The sequence below is a fragment of the Ranitomeya variabilis genome, chromosome 2 (genome assembly GCF_051348905.1).
Source record: "Ranitomeya variabilis isolate aRanVar5 chromosome 2, aRanVar5.hap1, whole genome shotgun sequence".
Taxonomy (NCBI): Eukaryota; Metazoa; Chordata; class Amphibia; order Anura; family Dendrobatidae; genus Ranitomeya; species Ranitomeya variabilis.
Window position 1 is genome coordinate 486,532,483 of NC_135233.1, and position 21,850 is coordinate 486,554,332.

Consider the following 21,850-nt stretch of genomic DNA (forward strand, 5'->3'; position numbering starts at 1 on the left):
AGGACTGAAAGACTGAAGGGGCATTTGAAAGGCCAAAAGGCATCACCAAATACTCAAAGTGGCCCTCGGGCGTATTAAATGCGGTTTTCCACTCATCCCCCTGCTTAATTCGCACCAAATTATACGCCCCACGGAGATCTATCTTAGAGAACCACTTGGCCCCCTTTATGCGAGCAAACAAATCAGTCAGCAGTGGCAACGGATATTGATATTTAACCGTGATTTTATTCAAAAGCCGATAATCAATACACGGCCTCAAAGAGCCATCTTTCTTAGACACAAAGAAAAAACCGGCTCCTAAGGGAGATGACGAAGGACGAATATGTCCCTTTTCCAAGGACTCCTTTATATATTCTCGCATAGCAGCATGTTCAGGCACAGACAGATTAAATAAACGACCCTTAGGGTATTTACTACCCGGAATCAAATCTATGGCACAATCGCACTCCCGGTGCGGAGGTAATGAACCAAGCTTAGGTTCTTCAAAAACGTCACGATAGTCAGACAAGAATTCAGGAATCTCAGAGGGAATAGATGACGAAATGGAAACCAAAGGTACGTCCCCATGCATCCCCTTACATCCCCAGCTTAACACAGACATAGCGTTCCAGTCGAGGACTGGGTTATGAGATTGCAGCCATGGCAATCCAAGCACCAACACATCATGTAGATTATACAGCACAAGAAAGCGAATAATCTCCTGATGATCCGGATTAATTCGCATAGTTACTTGTGTCCAGTATTGTGGTTTATTACTAGCCAATGGGGTGGAGTCAATCCCCTTCAGAGGTATAGGAGTTTCAAGAGGCTCTAAATCATACCCACAGCGTTTGGCAAAGGACCAATCCATAAGACTCAAAGCGGCGCCAGAGTCGACATAGGCATCCGCGGTAATAGATGATAAAGAACAAATCAGGGTCACAGATAGAATAAACTTAGACTGAAAAGTGCCAATTGAAACTGACTTATCAAGCTTCTTAGTACGCTTAGAGCATGCTGATATAACATGAGTTGAATCACCACAATAAAAGCACAACCCATTTTTTCGTCTAAAATTCTGCCGTTCGCTTCTGGACAGAATTCTATCACATTGCATATTCTCTGGCGTCTTCTCAGTAGACACCGCCAAATGGTGCACAGGTTTGCGCTCCCGCAGACGTCTATCGATCTGGATAGCCATTGTCATGGACTCATTCAGACCCGCAGGCACAGGGAACCCCACCATAACATCCTTAACGGCATCAGAGAGACCCTCTCTGAAATTCGCCGCCAGGGCGCACTCATTCCACTGAGTAAGCACAGACCATTTACGGAATTTTTGGCAGTATATTACAACTTCATCTTGCCCCTGAGATAGGGACATCAAGGCTTTTTCCGCCTGAAGCTCTAAATGAGGTTCCTCATAAAGCAACCCCAAGGCCAGAAAAAACGCATCCACATTGAGCAACGCAGGATCCCCTGGAGCCAATGCAAAAGCCCAATCTTGAGGGTCGCCCCGGAGCAAGGAAATCACAATCCTGACCTGCTGAGCAGGATCTCCAGCAGAGCGAGATTTCAGGGACAAAAACAACTTGCAATTATTTTTGAAATTTTGAAAGCAAGATCTATTCCCCGAGAAAAATTCAGGCAAAGGAATTCTAGGTTCAGATATAGGAACATGAACAACAAAATCTTGTAAATTTTGAACTTTCGTGGTGAGATTATTCAAACCTGCAGCTAAACTCTGAATATCCATTTTAAACAGGTGAACACAGAGCCATTCCAGGATTAGAAGGAGAGAGAGAGAGGAAGGCTGCAATATAGGCAGACTTGCAAGTGATTCAATTAAAAGCACACTCAGAACTGAAGGAAAAAAAAAAAAAAAAAAAAAAATTTTTTCAGCAGACTTCTTTTTTCTCTCCTTTCTCTGCCAATTAATTTAACCCTTTGTGGGCCGGTCAAACTGTTATGGTTCTCAATGGCAAGAGAACATAGCCCAGCATACATAGGAACTAGCTCTTGGAAGGATGGAAACTTAAACTGACCATGAACTAAACCTGCCGCACAACTAACAGTAGCCGGGTAGCGTAGCCTGAGTTTTATCCCTAGACGCCCAGCGCCGGCCGGAGGACTAACTAATCCTGGCAGAGGAAAATATAGTCCTGGCTCACCTCTAGAGAAATTTCCCCGAAAGGCAGACAGAGGCCCCCACATATATTGGCGGTGATTTAAGATGAAAATGACAAACGTAGTATGAAAATAGGTTTAGCAAAATCGAGGTCCGCTTACTAGATAGCCGGAAGACAGAAAGGGTACTTTCATGGTCAGCTGAAAACCCTATCAATACACCATCCTGAAATTACTTTAAGACTCTAGTATTAACTCATAACATCAGAGTGGCAATTTCAGATCACAAGAGCTTTCCAGACACAGAAACGAAACTGCAGCTGTGAACTGGAACAAAATGCAAAAAACAAACAAGGACAAAAGTCCGACTTAGCTGGAAGTAGTCTGGTAGCAGGAACATGCACAGAAAGGCTTCTGATTACAATGTTGACCGGCATGGAAGTGACAGAGGAGCAAGGTTAAATAGCGACTCCCACATCCTGATGGGAACAGGTGAACAGAGAGGATGATGCACACAAGTTCAATTCCACCAGTGGCCACCGGGGGAGCCCAAAATCCAATTTCACAACACTAGAAATAGGAGGAAACCAATATGGCTAAATAGAGCTGTAAGGGGCGCAATAAGGGACAAAAAGAAAGCATTTAGAGAATTAAAGGAAGTAGGTAGTGAGGAGGCATTAAATAAATACAGAAAATTAAATAAATTCTGTAAAAAGCAAATCAAGGCAGCAAAGATTGAGACAGAGAGACTCATTGCCAGAGAGAGTAAAAATAATCCCAAAATATTATTTAACTACGTAAATAGTAAGAAACTAAAAAATGATAGTGTTGGCCCCCTTAAAAATAGTCTGGGTGAAATGGTGGATGAGGATGAGGAAAAAGCCAATATGCTAAATGACTTTTGACCCATTAAGTGTCACCTGCTTAACCCAGCAGGAAGTACGGCGGCGTCTAAAAATCACTAAAATTTACAAATCTCCGGGCCCGGATGGGATACACCCCCGAGTACTGTAGGAACTAAGTACAGTCATTGATAGACCATTATTTTTAATCTTTAAAGACTCCATAATAACAGGGTCTGTACCACAGGACTGGCGTATAGCAAATGTGGTGCCAATATTCAAAAAGGGGACAAAAACTGAACTCGGTAATTATAGGCCAGTAAGCTTAACCTCTACTGTGGGTAAAATCCTGGAGGGCCTTCTAAGGGATGCTATGCTCGAGTATCTGAAGAGGAATAACCTCATGACCCAGTATCAGCACGGGTTTACTAGGGACCGTTCATGTCAGACTAATCTCATCAATTTCTATGAAGAGGTAAGTTCCGGACTGGACCAAGGGAACCCAGTAGATGTAGTGTATATGGACTTTTTAAAAGCTTTTGATACGGTGCCACACAAAAGGTTAATACATAAAAATGAGAATAATGGGGATAGAGGAAAATATGTGTAAGTGGGTTAAGAGCTGGCTCAGGGATAGGAAACAAAGGGTGGTTATTAATGGAGCACACTCGGACTGGGTCGCGGTTAGCAGTGGGGTACCACAGGGGTAGGTATTGGGCCCTCTTCTTTTTAACATATTTATTAATGAACTTGTAGGGGGCATTCAGAGCAGAATTTCAATATTTGCAGATGACACTAAACTCTGCAGGGTAATCAATACAGAGGAGGACAATTTTATATTACAGGATGATTTATGTAAACTAGAAGCTTGGGCTGATAAATGGCAAATGAGCTTTAATGGGGATAAATGTAAGGTCATGCACTTGGGTAGAAGTAATAAGATGAATAACAATGTGCTTAATTCTAAAACTCTGGGCAAAACCATCAATGAAAAAGACCTGGGTGTATGGGTGGATGACAAACTCATATTCAGTGGCCAGTGTCAGGCCACTGCTACAAAGGCAAATAAAATAATGAGATGCATTAAAAGAGGCATAGATGCTCATGAGGAGAACATAATTTTACCTCTATACAAGTCACTAGTGCGACCACACTTAGAATACTGTGTACAGTTCTGGTCTCCGGTGTATAAGAAAGACATAGCTGAACTGGAGCGGGTGCAGAGAAGAGCGACCAAGGTTATTAGAGGACTGGGGGGTCTACCATACCAAGATAGGTTATTACACTTGGGGCTATTTAGTTTGGAAAAAAGAAGACTAAGGGGTGATCTTATGTTAATGTATAAATATATGAGGGGACAGTACAAAGACCTTTCGGATGATCTTTTTAATCATAGACCGGTGACAGGGACAAGGGGGCATCCTCTATGTCTGGAGGAAAGAAGGTTTAAGCATAATAACAGACGCGGATTCTTTACTGTAAGAGCAGTGAGACTATGGAACTCTCTGCCGTATGATGTTGTAATGAGTGATTCATTACTTAAATTTAAGAGGGGACTGGATGCCTTTCTGGAAAAGTATAATGTTACAGGGTATATACACTAGATTCCTTGATAGGGCGTTGATCCAGGGAACCAGTCTGATTGCCGTAGTCGGGAAGGAATTTTTTTCCCCAATGTGGAGCTTACTCTTTGCCACATGGATTTTTTGCCTTCCTCTGGATCAACATGTAAGGCTACTTTCACACTAGCGTTTTTTGGCCTCCGTCGCTGTGCGTCGTTTTGGAGAAAAAACGCATCCTGCAAAAGTGCTTGCAGGATGCATTTTTTCACCATTGACTTGCATTAGCGACGCATTGCGATGGATTGCCACACGTCGCATCCGTCGTGTGACGGATGCGTCGTGTTGTGGCGGACCGTCGGCACAAAAAAACGCTACATGTAACTTTTTTTGTGCAACGTGCCTGCCATTTCCGACCGCGCATGGGCGGCCGGAACTCTGCCCCCTCCTCCCCGGACCTTACAATGGTGCAGCGGATGCGTTGAAAAACTGCATCCGCTGCCCCCATTGTGTGGCGCTTTCAACGCTAGCGTCGTTGCGTCGGCACGTCGCATTGCGACGTGCAGTGCACGACGCTAGTGTGAAGGTAGCCTTAGAGCATGTTAGGTTAGGCTATGGGTTGAACTAGATGGAATTAAAGTCTTCCTTCAACTTTAATAACCATGTTACTGCAGCGCCCCTCAAACGCAGGGCAGCGGGGTAGTCGGTACCGGGTCCCTCGGTCTCGGTTCTGGGGATGTCACGGTGGCCCGACCCGGTCCGTGGCCCTGCTAAGGGGCGCCCAATTAAAGGTGTAGGTGAGAGTTTGTCAAGTGTTCGTGACGCCACATGTGGTATTCGGTCAGGGTGACCGACTCTGCTAGGGGCCCACTGGAGTGATGGAATGGCAGCTAGATGGTGTAACTTCCCACAGGTGAAGTATGTCCCCAGGGCTTCCCTTGATGAGTAGATGGTGATGGTGTAAGTCGCAGTAAATGACGAGGACACAGGGTTGCAGTCTCTTTACCTTTTTACTGAAGGCTTCGGCATCCACAATCCAGAGCACTGCTAACAGGGCTGGCTGAGACCGGCCGGTCCAAAGGCACATCCAGAGTTCCCTTTGCAGGTGGAAATCAGTAGCCTTCCTACTAGCGCCTGTGTGTTGTAGTACCTCCCTGCTGAGCACCACGGGATAGTCCTCACAACTGTCGTGTATGTTTCTGTTCTTTCTCTCCGTCCCTCAGATGATATGGATAGGACGCACCCGTATGACGGGGTAGGCCTGGAGTTATTTTATAGGGACCCTAGAGACGCCCCTCTCCCACAATTGCCTCCGTTGTCTTCATTAGGTGTAAAGGTGAGACAGCCAACCTAAAGTTAACTGCCCTGCCGTAGTTCAAAGTAATGCATGGAGCCTGTTACTTCCTCGGTGTTCCGGCCACCGGCTACGCACCTCAGAAGGATATTGCCGATCTTGGGGCACGACTCCTCCTGGTTCTATCTCCTTTGTGCAGTGATCTCGTTTCTCACTTCTCCACAATATACTTTGCTTCGTGTCCTTTCTTAGGATGCCGCCGCAATGAGGTGCAGGTGCGGCTCCGTAGCGATCTGTCTCATGCTAGGCCACTGCCAGGATCCTACCCCTGACAGGGACCTCCCTGAATCTTCCCAAGCAACTCTCTCCTCTCACTAGATGTTACCTGGGCAAAACCCAGTCAGCTTCTCCCTAACTTCCTATCCGACTCCCAGTTTTACCAGAGTGTGAGGAGTGGCCTAATACATAGAACCTTTTGCTCCCCCTGGTGGCTGGAGTGTGAAGTGTAGTGTGTGACTGTGATACCTGGTCAGGCAAACTCCTTTAGTGCCATCAGACGTACCATCACTCCCCTTAGCGGCAGAGCGACAATACTGCAACGACCAGGACTCTGGGGCGCTGCATTCCCCCCCTGTTAAATCCAGTACTCCTGGACTGGGGAAAGAAGAACAACAATACATGTTAGCAAAAGACATACAAAATTTTTGTAATGCTGTAAACAAATAAATTTATGGGAGGTGAGGACACTTGAACGTTACAAACAAAAACATATTTACATTGTGCTTAAAATTTTAAATAACACTTATTAACTAACTATATATAACTATCATTACCCAGCCAGGCATACTATCTACTATCTACTAAGTGCAAACTTTTCTTAAACAATAATTTAACTTTTCCTTTAAGGGCGTAAGGGCAGGTACCCACTAAAGGTATACTACAAGACTAAGAGTGCAGATCAACATTTTTCTTTAATTCTCTTTCTCATATGCAGGACTCTATTGTCTACCCCCACGGGCCTACTGCATCTTTCCTTGACTTTCTATCATCAGTTCTAGTAATCACTTTAACTTCGGCTTTATTCAGCAAACATTATCAACATTTCTATTCCTTATCACTATCTTCCTAACTACATACTACCACTATGTAAAACATTATTACTGTGTAACTAGTTAAGGCACATTATCAAGTTTCAACAGTGCAACAATTGAACATTCCATTTAAGAGGGACCCAAGTCTCTTCTGAGGTAGTGCAAATTATTTGCAAGTCAGTTTAAAGCAAGAACTTCTGCGCTGTAATCAGGAACAGTCTCTTCAAAAAGCTCTTCTTTTTGTAAAACCAGTAGGGGGCACCCTTAAGAAGGTGCAAACTATGTACAAGTAGTTTGTGAATCATTTGCAGTTCATGATCCCAGCAGTTCTTTGATGCAAAATTAGAAAAACTTGTGCAAACTCAAAAACAATAAGGATCCCGGGTCAACAAAGGGATCCCTTTAAGAATAACCCTAGACGGGTTTTAGCAGCAAAACAGACAAACAGTTTTAAAGAACTATATACATACTCGTGGTTCCGAGGTTCATTCTCATAATAGGTTGCAAGGCATCAGTCGGTAGCGGACGCTTCCTGACCGGGAGAGCTTTGATTCCGTGTCCTCATCTGATGCGGCGTCAGTGTCAGTGGTTCGTCTCTCAGGTGCGGCCAGGTCACCAGGGGTCTGAATTCGAATGTCAGTTTTGGTAGCAAGTTCAGTAGCGGCAATAATGCACACAGTGGTGGTAGTGTTGGGACCCGCTAGTTCAGAGACTAGGGGGTTAATGTCGTTAGTCTTAGTTGCGGCAGCAGGTAGCGCTGCTGCAAGATCAGTCACTGGAACGGAGTCAGTAGCGGTGGCACGAGCAGTCGCTGGAGTGGTGTCAGTCATCAGGGCAGGGTCGTTCTTCATACCTGCTTCAGATGCGGTCCCCCCGGTGCCGGTCTGCTCCGTCTCCGCTGGGGTCTGGAACGCTGGTTGCAGGGCCTTGTGCTGCGGCGTTGTCATCTCTGCTTGCAGCACCTCGCTTTCCGGCAGGGCCTTGCTTTCTGGCTTCGGAGCGCTGGAACTTCTTTCCTGCTCTGGACCAGACGAGGCTGCCGACAGGCGTCTGGTGAGGCTCCCGATGAAGGTCTTCTTCCACCCAGCCTCAGTGCTCAGCTGCATCTGCAGGAGTTGGTCGTTGAGCTCTTCCATGCCGGCCGGCAGGAAGTCAGGGCCAGCGGGTGATGCCTTGCCGCTGTGTCTCTCCAGGAGGCTGGGGGAGTCCTCTGCTCCGACACCACGCTCTGGTCCCGGGCGGCTGGCCATGGCGTCCTCCACGTGGCTGACCTCTTTTTCCTTTTCCCGCTCTCTCCTTCGTGGGCGGTTTCGCTTTCTTTGTCTCCGCCCTCCGTTGAGAATCAGGAGGCGGATCTCAGCTGCTGACAGACACGTCCTCAAGGTACAGAAATACTTAGACTGGGCAGCCATTGTTCTTCGCGCTCTTCAGTTCGTTCACGCCCACAAATCCATGTCCTTCTTCTTCTCCTGCGCTCCTCGTGGTGCTGTAATGGCGGCGGTTACAGTATGTTACTATGTTATACGTCACTCAGCCAAAGATCGCACTATGCCACTGCTACGTCTCAGCATACTGTAAGTCACCAGCAAGCTAATGGTGATATGCAGTATTTTTGCACATTTGTAGTTTCAGCTGTAATAAAAAGATACTTAGGAAAGATTTTCACTGCTAAATAATCAATATTGCCATTTTCATTTAAATGGAATCTGTCAGCAAGTTTTTACTACCTCATCTGAGAGCAACATAATGTAGGAAAAGAGACCCTGATTCCAGTGATGTATCACTTAGTTTACTGGGTGCAGTAGTTGTGATACAACCAGAATTCTTAGGGCGCAGTCAGACGGCCGTATAACACGGACAACGATCGTATCACGATGGTCGGACTGGCAATCATCTCTCCGGCCCAAATGTGACAGTTCAGTAGAAACACAGGCTGTTACGCTCAGGTCTGGAGAGCCAAAAGCCATCATTTGTGTATACGGCCATCTGACTGCGTCCTTAAAATTAGGATGTAGCAGAGCTCAGAAAGCTGACCCCATCCACACCACTGCTGACTCAGCCCATGCCACAGATCCCTGTGTACAGTGTATATTGACAGTGAGCTGCTTATCAGAGGAAGGAGTGTGATTGGACCATGGCTGACATGAACTGTAGTCCAGGCAGTGATAATCTCTTGGTAATAAAACTTTCATTGTATTCTCAGCCCCTATTTCATGCTGCCTTCAGATTACATATCAAAATCCTGACATTACGTGGTGGTGACGACCTACAGAGATTCCTTGTCAGCAGAGACCCCAGGACGTTTAATGGGCAGACATAGGGGCACATAGGAATGTTTGAAACATGCTCTTTTTTGCTTCGTGTAAACCCATATAAAGCTTTCGTATGCTGTATGTATAGGAATAGAAATTATTTTAACAGTTTGTTTTCCCCTGCGTGTTGTTACAGCTCTATTGGTTTACCGTGGAGTTTGGACTTTGCAAGCAGGATGGAGAAGTAAAAGCCTATGGTGCCGGTTTACTATCTTCATATGGTGAATTGCTGGTATGTATTATTCTGCCATTGGAAAAGAAGCATGGGTATAATTATACTGGGCCCAGAGGTTGCAATCACACCCATACACTGAAGCCTAGGGGGCCCAAAAAATCCATATGTGCAGATACATTCTATAATAGACACATGATAGTTGGAGGCTCTGTTTGAGATTTTGCATTTGGGCCCATAAGTTTTTATTTATTTTACTCACTTATATATAGCGCCATAAATTCCGCAGCGCTTTACATACATTATCACTGTCCCCAATGGGGCTCACAATCTTGATTCCCTATCAGTATGTCTTTGTATTTTCTCCCTGTGTTTTTGTAGTTTTCGTTCCACACTCCAAAGAGAACTTACAGCATACATACCTTGCAGATGTTGTCCTTAGTGGGATTTAAACCCAGTGCTGCAATGCTGCAGTCACCATGATGCCCAAATTTCAAGTCATGCTCAATGAGAAGTAATTTTTTTTTGTCAACATGGAACGCCCGCCAGGGCCGTGGGGTACTCGGTACCGGGTCCGGTACTTAAAGGGGATGTCACAGTGGCTGCAACCCGATCCGTAGCCCTGGGCATTCAAGTAAAAGGGAATGTCCTTAAGGGGGTTTGGCATAAAGTTTGTGTTCGTGACGCCACATGTGATATTCGGTCAGTGGGGACCGACGCTGCTTAAAGGGGTCCTCTGGGGTGATGTTATGGCAGCTAAGATGGTAAAACTTCCCACAGATGAAGTTGGGTCCCCAGGGCTCCCGGTGTGTAGTTGAAGATGGTGGGTGGTGAGGTAAGAAACGGAGGACACCGGTTTGCAGACTCTTTACCTGGCTTACTGAAGGCTTCATGCAACCGCAGCCCAGGGCACCAGATCACAGGTACAGGCATGGTCTGGCCGGCTTGGAAGCAAGTTCAGAGTCCCCTTTACCAGGTGGAGTTGAAAGCCTTCCTACTAGCGCTTTGGTGTAGTCACTTGCTGCCTGTGGCTTCTATCAAGGTCCTCACAATTCTCTCTGTCCTCCATAAAGGTGGGACACAAACCCATATGACAGGTGGCTCGAGCCTTTTTACAGGGTCCCTATCACGACCCAGGCTCTATGCACCACTGTGTCTCCTAGGTATTAGGGCGGACAGGTTACATGTAGTCCAGCTTTCTTGCCGGTTTCTGATGTAAGTCTTGGAGTCCCTCACAACCTCGGCCTTCCGGCTACTGATGTCTGTGCTCTGCAGGGAGTTAGCCCAATCGCAGCTATCCTTCCCAGTTGTCACTCTCCTGCACTTCGCTCTCCAGCACGCTCACTACAAGCTGTTCGTCTTTCTGTGTTATCTCTGTCCAGGAGCTGCAGCTCTTTCTTGTGGCTGCATGGCCCCTCAGTCCTTTATCTCTCTTTCTGCTAGGAGCTGCAGACTCCCACGTCTGCTCAGCTATACTCCTTTCTTACCAGCTCCACCTAAGCGGATGTTCCTTGACAAGCTCCTCTCTGGCATTCCCTGATGGGAACTAACTAACTTTCCCTCCAAGCCAGAATATATATGTAGGGGAGCCACCCATAAGCTGGATCAGAGCTCCCCCTTCTGGCCTGGAGTGTGAACATGTTGTATGCTTGTGTTTACCTGATAAAGAAGATCTTCGCTCGCTTCCAAGCATGACATCACTCTCCCCATGAGGAAAGCAACACCACTGTAACAACCAGGACCCTGGGGTGTTACAAACATGTCCTAGAAAAATTAATTCCTAACACATCATCTATTGACCATGTCTTCTGGTCACCACTGGATCTGCAGCGGCTATTATTTTGGAAAGTTTTTCCCCCAAAGAGTAAGATGGTGCACATGGGCATTGTACCATGTGATGAGCCATATAACTATTTTAATTAGCAAAAATACTAGAAATGCGGATTAATTCTGTGTTGCTGAAGTTGCAATCAAGGATTCAAGGACATAGATTTGTTAAAAGTGGTTTAATGACAATGCGTTTCAAAGTCAAATGTTGTGGTTGCCCTTAAGAAGGAGTCAGTTAACTTTGAAGAGTGTTGACATTTAACCACTTTAAACAAATCTTGGTCCTTGGATCTTGGACGTGAATTTCAGCAGCTCAGAGTAAATTTGCTTTCCTGGTATCATGGCATGTTGAGTAGTGTTGAGCATTCCGATACTGCAAATATTGGGTATCGGCCGATATTCGCTGTATCGGAATTCCGATACCGAGTTCCGATATTTTTGTGATATCGGAAATCGGAATTGGAAGTTCCCAGTGTGTGGTTCCCAGGGTCTGGAGGAGAGGAGACTCTCCTTCAGGCCCTGGGATCCATATTCATGTAAAAAATAAAGAATAAAAATAAAAAATATGGATATACTCACCCCTCCGGCGGACCCTGGACCTTAGCGGTGTAACGGGCAGCCTCCGTTCCTAAGAATGCAGTGAGTGTAGGACCTGCGTGACGTCGCGGCTTGTGATTGGTCGTGTGAGCGGTCACATGAGCGGTCACGCGACCAATCACAAGCCGCGACGTCATCGATGGTCCTTCACTCTGCATTCTTAGGAACGGAGGCTGACGCTTGCAGCGGTGACAGCCAGGGTTCGTCGGAGGGGTGAGTATATATCAATATTTTTTATTTTGATTCTTTATTTTTTACATGAATATGGATCCCAGGGCCTGAAGGAGAGTTTCCTCTCCTTCAGACCCTGGGAACCATCCAGGATACCTTCTGATATTTGTGTCCCATTGATTTGTGTCGGTATCGGGTATCGGCGATATCCGATATTTTTTGGATATTGGCCGATCCAATCCGATACCGATACTTTTGAATATCGGAAGGTATCGCTCAACACTAATGTTGAGTCATCATGGATGTTGCAGCAGCTGATAGCAGACGTCGTATAGTAGTTGTGTCGCACACAACCACACCAGGTGAGCATGTGTAAGAGGAAGCGATGATGCCTCTGAAAAGTTCCTGCATGATGTGACATTATTGAGGAAAGACTGTGGGACAAAGCCAGGTGAACCAATTTGAACCAGAAAAATTGCAGGGAGAGTCAGTTCTTGTGCAGGACCTGGTCAGGTGCCTTGCATGAAAGAGTTCCTGGATATAAAAGCCCTGTATGCCAAATTGCATGGGAGTTTGGCACCACGGACAGGAGCTGTGCAGATGTGGACCAGAGACTATGCTAAAGCCAGTGTGATAGGCTGCAGAGAAAAGCGTGTGCCAGCAGGGTGTTGGTCACACAATACACAGAGACCCGACTTCGCCAGTCAAGTCCCAGAGATCGGACCTGCACCGGTCAAGACCCAGAGTCCAGGCTGCACCTGTCAAGACCATAACTTTCTCCCCAGGACGGTCAATTTCAGAAGCCAGATCACGCCCATCAAGAGTCGGGACCCAGCCCTCTATGTCCCAGGCCAAGGAGACGCCAGCTGATGATTAAGCACCAAAGATCCGTGAAGAGACATCAACCAGAGGAGGATGCCTGCGGTTACAGAGTGATGACACAAGTGAGCAGAGCCATCACTTCCAGCTATAACGTACAGTACAGTGGTTGGCCTGGGTTAGGACAACAGGTGGAGTGGGGGACGGTTGGGGCACAAAAGGCTTAATGCTCCCTGATAGACTTAGTTAGTAGGACAAAAAACAAAAGAATAAATGCGGTCTGATAGGTATAGGACCAAAAAGAAAGGACAGGACCTATAACATTTAGCTTTTATGAAATTAATTCTAAAAACCTCCAATCTATTTAGACATATCAGTGAGTAGATCAGATCAGGGTCAGAAAAATATTAATAGTCACATATCTGGGCTGAATTACAGATAATTATGATGGAAAATAAATCTAAGGGAAGAGAAATGAATCCTCCATTTCCCTTCCTAACAGCGGAGGTTGGCACCCAATGGGAAACGTAGTGGCTCCCCCGTTCCACGTTGGCTCACTGTATCAGACCGTAAAAGGAATTCTCTCACCAAGCCATCACCAACACCAACGTACGCATGAAGACAGTCCACTGTGACACATGCGTTCCAACTGGCAGGAGCTGCTTAGAGCCCCTCACTTTCTTATCCCCTGATGACTATTAATATTTTTCTGACCTTGATCTGATCTGATCTGATCTACTCACCGATATGTCTAAATAGAATGGAGCTTTTTAGAATTACATTCATTTAATAAAAGCTACATTTTATAGGTTCTGTTCTTTCTTCTTAGTAGGATTGCGGCTTAGCGGGAAAACCCGGTGACCCCTGCTAGAACCATTGTTGGAGAAAGAATTGACGTGGTAACTCCCAGGAACGGGTGTATCACCCTTATATAAGGGCTGTCCCACACGTCCAGATAATTCCGGTACCGGAATAAATCGGTACCGGAGTTATCCGTGTCCGTGTGCCTGGGAACTCACGGAGGCCATACCTGCGGCACACGTGTGCCGCCCGTATGGCGAGTGGGTACCACACGGAGCGTGTGGTACCCACTCTGCATGGTGCTGAAGCTGCGATTCATATCATCCCTGCAGCAACGTTTGCTGCAGGGAAAATATGAAGAATAGTGTTTAAAATAAAGATCCATGTGTCCGCCGCCCCCCCACCCCCTGTGCGCCCCCCCCCGCTGGTCAGAAAATACTCACCCGGATCCCCCGTCGGCAGTCGCTCCTTCCTGGTCTGGCCGCGGCTTACTGTATGCGGTCACGTGGGGCCGCTCATTTACACTCATGAATAGGCGGCTCCGCCCCTATTGGAGGTGGAGCCACATATTCATGAGTGTAATCGGCCGCATACAGTAGGAGGCGCGGCCAGACCAGGAAGGAGCGACAGCCGACGGGGGATCCGGATAAGTATTTTCTGACCAGCGGGGGGGGCGCACAGGGGGTGGGGGGGCGGCGGACACATGGATCTTTAGTTTAAACACTATCATTCATATTTTCTCTGTAGCAAACGCTGCTACAGGGAACATATGAATGGCGGCTTCAGCACCATGTGGGGGGGGACAGCGCTTACTGTAGCGCTGTCTCCGGCACGCCACACGGACCCCAGACGGAGAATGTCCGTGTGAGGTGCGTGTTTTACACGGACCCATTGACTCTATTGGGTCCGTGTAATCCGTGCGCTCCCACGAACACTGACATGTCTCCGTGTTTGGCACACGGAGACACGGTCTGCACACGGTCCGCACAAAATCAATGACATCTGAACAGATGCATTGATTTTTATGGGTCTACGTGTGTCAGTGTCTCCGGTACGGGAGGAAACTGTCACCTCACGTACCGGAGCCACTGACGTGTGAAACCGGCCTAAGGAACATTAGTAGAATTCTTGAGAGACTTTCCCTTCTATTCTAATTTTATTATTTAATGGGTTATTGTTGTTTGCACCGTTGTGCCTTCTGTAAGTTGCGTTTGGTCTCCTGCATTACACATATTCTTTATTTTTTACCAATTCAGCCTATTTCTGCTTTTCGTTCCCTTATAGCATTATATAAGTATCTTAGGTCTACTTTTCTCTGACAGAAATTGTGCAAATTGACTTATTTTGCATTTATTTTTATGAAAAGTAATGTTCGTTGTCTCTGTTCCTTTTAATTTTTCTGGGAGGTCGTAAATTCTAAGAGAAATATGCTCCAGGGCCTGGCTGGAGTAACATTTTTGGCAGTGGCGCGTGGCAATTAGGGGATGTGCTAAATGTACATGTCCCTTTATAAGTAACCGTCATTTCATTTTTTATTTAATAAATCATAGAATCCTAGAATGTTAAGGGACCTCCAGGGTCATCGTATCCAACCCCCTGCTCAATGCAGGATTCACTAAACCATCTCAGACAGATGTCTGTCCAGCCTTAATTTGAAGACTTCCATTGAAGGAGAACTCAACACCTCTCGTGGCAGCCTGTTCCACTCATTGATCACCCTCACTGTCAAAAAGTTTGTTCTAATATCTAATCTGCATCTTCTTCCTTTCAGTTTCATTCCATTACTTCTCGTGTTTCTATGAGCAAATGAGAATAAGGATGATCTCTCTGCACTGTGACAGCCCTTCAGATATTTGTAGACAGCTATTAAGTTTCTTCTCTGTCTTTTCTTTTGCAAGCTGAACATTTCCAAATCCTCTAACCATTCCTTATAGGGCATTGGACAAATCAATAGAACAGGTGAAGAAAAGAAACTTTGTAATGTATTTACTAGGGAAATTAGCTTTTCTCTCCCTCTGGACTGATCATTCAATCTAAAAATTTTCAATTCACGAATAAAATCTGTCTTCAGTGAATTCAGACGTTCCCATTACCGAAATAGGAGATGACAATTGGTGCTCATGAAGTTCTATGGAGAACTGTAACTGTCGTTTCAGGAGAACTAGCAGCAGTATTTTCGTCTGTGTCTGCCACTAGATCCTCCTTCCTTTATAGAAATTTCATAATAACCAACTGTCATCTCTTATCTTAGTAGTAGGAAAGTCGATCTTCACTGAATACAGATTTTACCCATGAATTGAGAACAAAACATCACTACAGTAGGAGAAAGAAGTATGATAGATATATTAAAAAATAGCTTACTTTCATGTGCACTATTGATTTATGAAATAAAAATCAAAACGACTGTTACTCTTTAAAGAATTTGGTACATCTTACTCCAGCACTCTGTTCATCATCTTGATGAATTGGGGCCATACGGTCTATAATAAGCTGAGGTCTGGGACACTAAGTTGCCCCACAGACATTTAATATGTAGCAGCTATTGCCTAAACTTCAGGCCTCATTTAGGTGTCAGTTTTTCTCACGTACAAGAAAAATGGACAGACCAGTTTGATTGGAGTGTGGTCCAAGTGTCGTCAGTTTTTCTCGTACATGGAAACAAAAAAAAAGTTTTTCCACCTTATCATTTTTGAAAACGGAACCACACTCAGATGTCATCGGAGTGCAGTCCAATTTTTTTCAGTGACCCATAGACTTCCGTTGCCGATTTTGATCTGATATGTGCATAAAAATCAGACATGTCTCCGCAAAAGTCACGGACATGTGAATAGAACCATAGAATATTGCAGGGACGAGTGCTATCTGTGAAACACACAGATAGTAGTTGTGCATGAAAAATGGATGTCTGAATGAGGTCTTACATCTCTTTGGCTCCTGGATTTGTTAACCTGCCCATTCTTTTTTACTGACTATTGCAATTTTTTCCTGCAACATCTGGTCAAACACTAATAAGAGCATATTCTAAACCAATCTACTCAAACATTGTCAACTACAAATGCCTAGATGGTTGCTGGCTGACATCTATCCCTTTTGATACCACATGCATGCTCAAAGTGGTGTCTACTCAATACGAAGAGGGCAGTTAGGCACTTCCAGACACCTCTGGCGATTATCTGTTTTCCTTGTGAACAAATCACGTTAAATTCCGTATCACATACTCCATAAATCTAATAGTATTACCGTACTTCATATAGCAGTATCTTCTAATATTACTATCTGTGGAAATCTTAAAAATGTCATTCTGACACTACATACATAGACATTTTTAAAATGATAAAGGTAGATCAGATACTCACAATTTTGTTAGGATAATTGAATTTCTATATTTATTTATATATGCTTTTATGGATTTTTTTTTCTAAGCACTCTTTGTCTGATGAGCCAGAGATTCGACCCTTTGACCCAGAGGAAGCAGCGATTCAGCCATATCAGGACCAGAATTACCAGTCTGTATATTTTGTATCAGAAAGTTTCACAGATGCTAAGGAAAAACTAAGGTATGACAAAGAAGAATCGAAAAATAAATATTGTACATCGAATATTAAGCAATACTGTATTCAGTACCGCTACTAGATTAAAGGAGTTGTCCAGTATTATTCTGCTTTTTTTTGTCTTGTCTTGAATAGTATTGCAACTTAGTCCCTACTTCCTAAAACTTGAATTAGGGTGAACTGCAATACCATATTGTAGGTCATAATTTTGAAAAGGTTTGTTAAAATGTGCGATGATCAAAAAGTAGATTTTTGCTCATTCTTCCATCTTGGTCTCCTTGGTCCAATTTAGTCTCTCTTTAAAGTTATGTATTTTCCAAAGCCATCAACTCATAGTCCTGAGATTTCCAGAGAGGCCATGACCAAGGTCCAAGACAGGACTGAAATGTCGGCCACCGCATATTATAATGCCTGACTGCATAAAGTAATATCATAATTTTGCATTTCCTTTGGAGTGCTTTTGTTCACTTTAATTATCTACTTGAGACTACTTGAATACAACTAGTAGCAGATCCTACAGAGTGTTAACCATAAATGTGAAATGTGTTCCACAGTCATCACAATTCACTTAACAGAATGAATATGCACACAGATAAATGGGAATGTTGGAAATAGCATAATGTGCTTACTTGGCCATTTCTGATACTTACATTTATCTCTACGAACAAGAGCGGTGAACACTTGTCTTACCTTCTAGTGAGAGTCACAGTGTTTAGCTTAGGGTCCGGCATATCATTAGTGCAATCTGTGTAGCTGCAATAGGGTACAAGAGGTGAAAGGGCCACTACCACCTCCAAAACATATGGAATTGTGCATTATAATGAACTATTAAACTGCAAAGGGTCCATATGCTGTTCTTGCACAGGAGACCTTTTCTGTCTGTTTCCGCCAGTGGTTTAGATCTTTGGCTATGGTCACATCATGTTTAACATATTCATGGGAAAATCTCCCGGCCAACACACTAAAAAAGTGCATAGGGTAACATCAGCTCAGCACAAGTCAAAAAATGAACCTTTTGGCCTCTATTCCTAACAAGTATCTGTTTAATGCACATTGGACTAAAGTCAGCCAAAGCCACTGATATCGGCAAGATCAGCCAATAGTCTAATGTGTATGGGCTCCTCCAGACTCCTATGACAACTTACTCACTAAAAACGTGATTTTATTAGACATTCATTGAAAATATCAGAAATTCAAATTTGGCACCAAAAAATATCTCTAAAGGCCTAGTCTGGTGTATTATCTTAATATTGTCATGGCTCTGTTACAGGATATGTTGGGGCTAGGGGCTCCTTCCCCTAAAGCTAGGGGCGTCTTAGCTATCCGTGCTCCCTGGATTACTTCTCATGATGAAGATGTTGGGGCCATGTGCCGTACTGAGCTTCTAAATGAGCCCCTATCAGTCACCTCCCCCATCCAGGGAAGTGGGGAGTTGTAGTGTATAAGAATGCACAAACCAGACTAACAAAGGAGGATGTACAGAGATAAATGAAAACACCAGAACACTGGAACACCGGGAAGTAAAGGAAGGAAAAAACAAATAGGAGAGGATGAGTATATGCACATAAATAAATTACCAAGCAACAGTCTTCAGAACAGCACTCCAAACGCCTCCTCAAAAAAACAACTCCAACTCCAGAACCAGGCAGTAAGAAACTAACTCTGGCAATCCTGGATTGCCAGATGTGAGCATATATAGCAGAGGGGAGTGGCCAACATTGAACAGCTGAGACCATCAAAGCAGGAAAGCTCCTGGAACTCTCAATTGAACAGTTTTACATGATTGTGAAGTGCTTCTAATCAGTGCAGGAGTACGTGAAATCAGACACCACGGTCTTCTGGCCCCTCTCTGTCGTGGTAAACCTGTGACAAATATGTACCATATATAGAGCACAGATGGGGCCACCAAGTAAAAGTACCAAGAGGAGGTAGTCAATAGGTGCATAAGCCCCTGACTCTCCCTGGAGAGATGATGTAGAGAGAGAGAAGGTTCAAGTCTGTTGGATTTCTAATGGCTGATCCTTTTATCTAGCACCAGCTCTCTTATAGAGAATACAGGAGCACTTGGCAAAGTTGTGCGTTGCTGTGTATGGGATCTTTAGTCCTGCCATATGCATGTTGCTGTATATGGAGGTCATTAGTCCTGGCATATACATTAAATAAAAGCCAGAAACATCATGTGACTATAGCTTTTTTGATATAAAGATTAGAAAAAGAATCGAGTTTACCTTTATTTACTGTCCTTTTTATATAACCTATTAGTTTACATGATATATCCATGATGTGTTCCTATATCCAATTTCCCATCCCACAGGACCTATGTGTCTCATATAAAGAGGCCTTTTGCGGTGCAGTACAACCCCTACACTTTGAGCATCGAAGTTCTGGATTCACCCAGTCAAATTCAAAGCTCCCTGGAAGAGCTGAGAGACGAACTGCAGACGCTGACAACTGCCCTCAACATCCTCTCCTAGCAGGCAACAGTCAACATCTCTTACCCTATGGAGGCTTCCTGGGCGCACTGCATGACTTCCGGTCTTCACTATCTCAGTTTCATCACTGTGGTCGGCTCATCTTTTTGTATGGAATCTGTCAGCTCACTATTATGTACAAATATGAATCAATTTTCATTTTGAATACATTAGTACATAATATAAAGGTATTACTGGATATGTAATGGCTTATATCTGCAAATCATGCTTTATGGTCTGGAAACGCTGTTGTGCATGTCGACCTGCTTTCTTTTGCTGCTCAGTTTCTGTTCTTAAATAATTATTGTGTTTCTAAATGGTTTTGAAAGATGCAATAAATAATAATATACAATTTATCAAAATTTTATATTTTTTCCTTTTTTGTTTTGATCATGTGATATAAAGCCACCTGTAAGTAAATTTTAGGGCATTTACAAATATCATAGGTGTCTTGTTACTGATTATAAGCTCTTTCCAATATAGGATGCACTCTGAGTGGAGGTGAGCGCTCTCTGTGTTACACAGCCGACATCTGCCTCTAACAGCAGCAACAGGAGCTGAGCTCAGATCGTTGCTGTTTAATCATTTAGATGCCGCAGTTAATCTCTGACAGAGGCACAACTTTCAGACTTTTTTTTTTTGGATGAATCAATAAAGGGTCTCCACTAGCTCACATTATACAGTACTCAATCTTACATTTTCTTTCAGCCCAGGAACATTACTTCAACACACTAGAGCACTGTCTTGAGAAAAGTATGGAAGGAATTCCTTTTCTCTGCTTCTGTACCATGAAAAACAGGTACCAGGAGCTAGTAGGTTCTTTTCATTTAGTCTACAGCTTAAAAGTTCTGCAGAATCTTTAGGAAGGTCCAAGTCCCTGACTATATTATTTTATTCGAGCAATGAAAAAAGCTGTGGCTCGTTCGGTCTAGTGTGAAAGTCTTCTTCAGAATCCTGCTCTTCATGCTTTGAATCAAGTGATTTTGCGGTCCCTTGTCAAAAGCACACCAAAACGAAAGCTCTCTTTCCTTTAGACCATTGTTGTACTATAGTTCTTCTACACAAACAGAACACACTACATTTGGAGCCCAAGACTTGTCCTGATCACCTAGTTTTACACCAAAGTATACATAATACACTTCTCCAACGAAGTCCATAATGTCCCTTCATTGTTTTTTCACTACAAAACAACTGCAAATGTAGCAAAAGTTGTTGGGGGAATTATGACACCCCCTCTAGACATTTTGATCACGTTGTTAGAAACAGAAGTGTAATCCATCACAACCACTAAATGCTGAACGGAATCGTGGTAACTAGCCCACCACACTCTTAAAGTATGGCACATGTTCAGGTTTTTTCGCGTTAGCGTTTTTTTTGCGATAAAAACGCTATAAAACTCATTAAAAACGCATACATTATGCATCCTATCATTCAGAATGCATTCTGCATGTTTTGTGCACATGGTGCGTTTTTTTTTCTGCGAAAAAAACGCATCGCGGTAAAAAAAAGCAGCATGTTCATTAGTTTTGCGGATTTTCCGTGTTTTTCCCGCAATTCTACGCATTTGGAAAAAAACACACAAAAAAGCATCAAAAACGCGTCAAAAATGCATGAAAAAACGCTAAAAAAACGCATGCGGTTTTCTGGCAGAAATGTCCGGTTTTTGTCAGGAAAATTTCTGCAAGAAATCCTGACGTGTGCATATACCCTTATAGACTCTGGCTAAAAGAAAATCTGCCTTTGCTCCCCATCGCTAGCAGTCACAGTGCTGCTTTCAGTTCTTATACTGCTGAGGTAAAATGAAAGCTGTGCTTTGATTAGTTGCTGTGGACACCACCACACTGTTATGAACTGAGAGAAAAGAATAATCTGTCTTTACTGCCCATAACAACCAATCACAGTACATCTTTCTTTTCTTATACTGCTGGGGTCAAATTAAACCTATGCTATGATTGGATGCCATGAATACCACCACACTCTTTGGAAGCTGGGTTAAGAAAATCTTCTCTGTCCACAGCACCCAATTACAGCCCAGCATCCATTAATTTCTAATCAACGTAAAGACTCCAAAATCATCCCCCAAAGGTCACGCAAAGGGGTCAAAGTTTGGTGTAAGAAAAGGTGCTTGTGATGGTGCAACTGCAGGTGATGGAATTTTTTCAAAATTTTTATTGAGTTCAGCAATCGAAAGTATATAAAAATGACCTCTTACTTTTCAAACAACTTTACCATTGCAG

The 21,850-nt window shown here is 44.1% G+C and overlaps 1 protein-coding gene across 1 annotated transcript in view; it reads left to right on the forward strand.

The window, feature by feature from the left end:
• The window catches only part of TH (tyrosine hydroxylase), a 79,569-nt gene extending 59,601 nt beyond the window's left edge, over positions 1-19,968 (forward strand). The window contains exons 11-13 of the mRNA XM_077292688.1: positions 9,341-9,436; positions 17,015-17,148; positions 19,457-19,968. Coding sequence (XP_077148803.1) covers positions 9,341-9,436; positions 17,015-17,148; positions 19,457-19,616 — 390 coding nt within the window. The 3' untranslated portion in view covers positions 19,617-19,968. The remainder of the gene's footprint in view (positions 1-9,340; positions 9,437-17,014; positions 17,149-19,456) is intronic.
• The last annotated feature ends 1,882 nt before the right edge of the window (positions 19,969-21,850 follow it).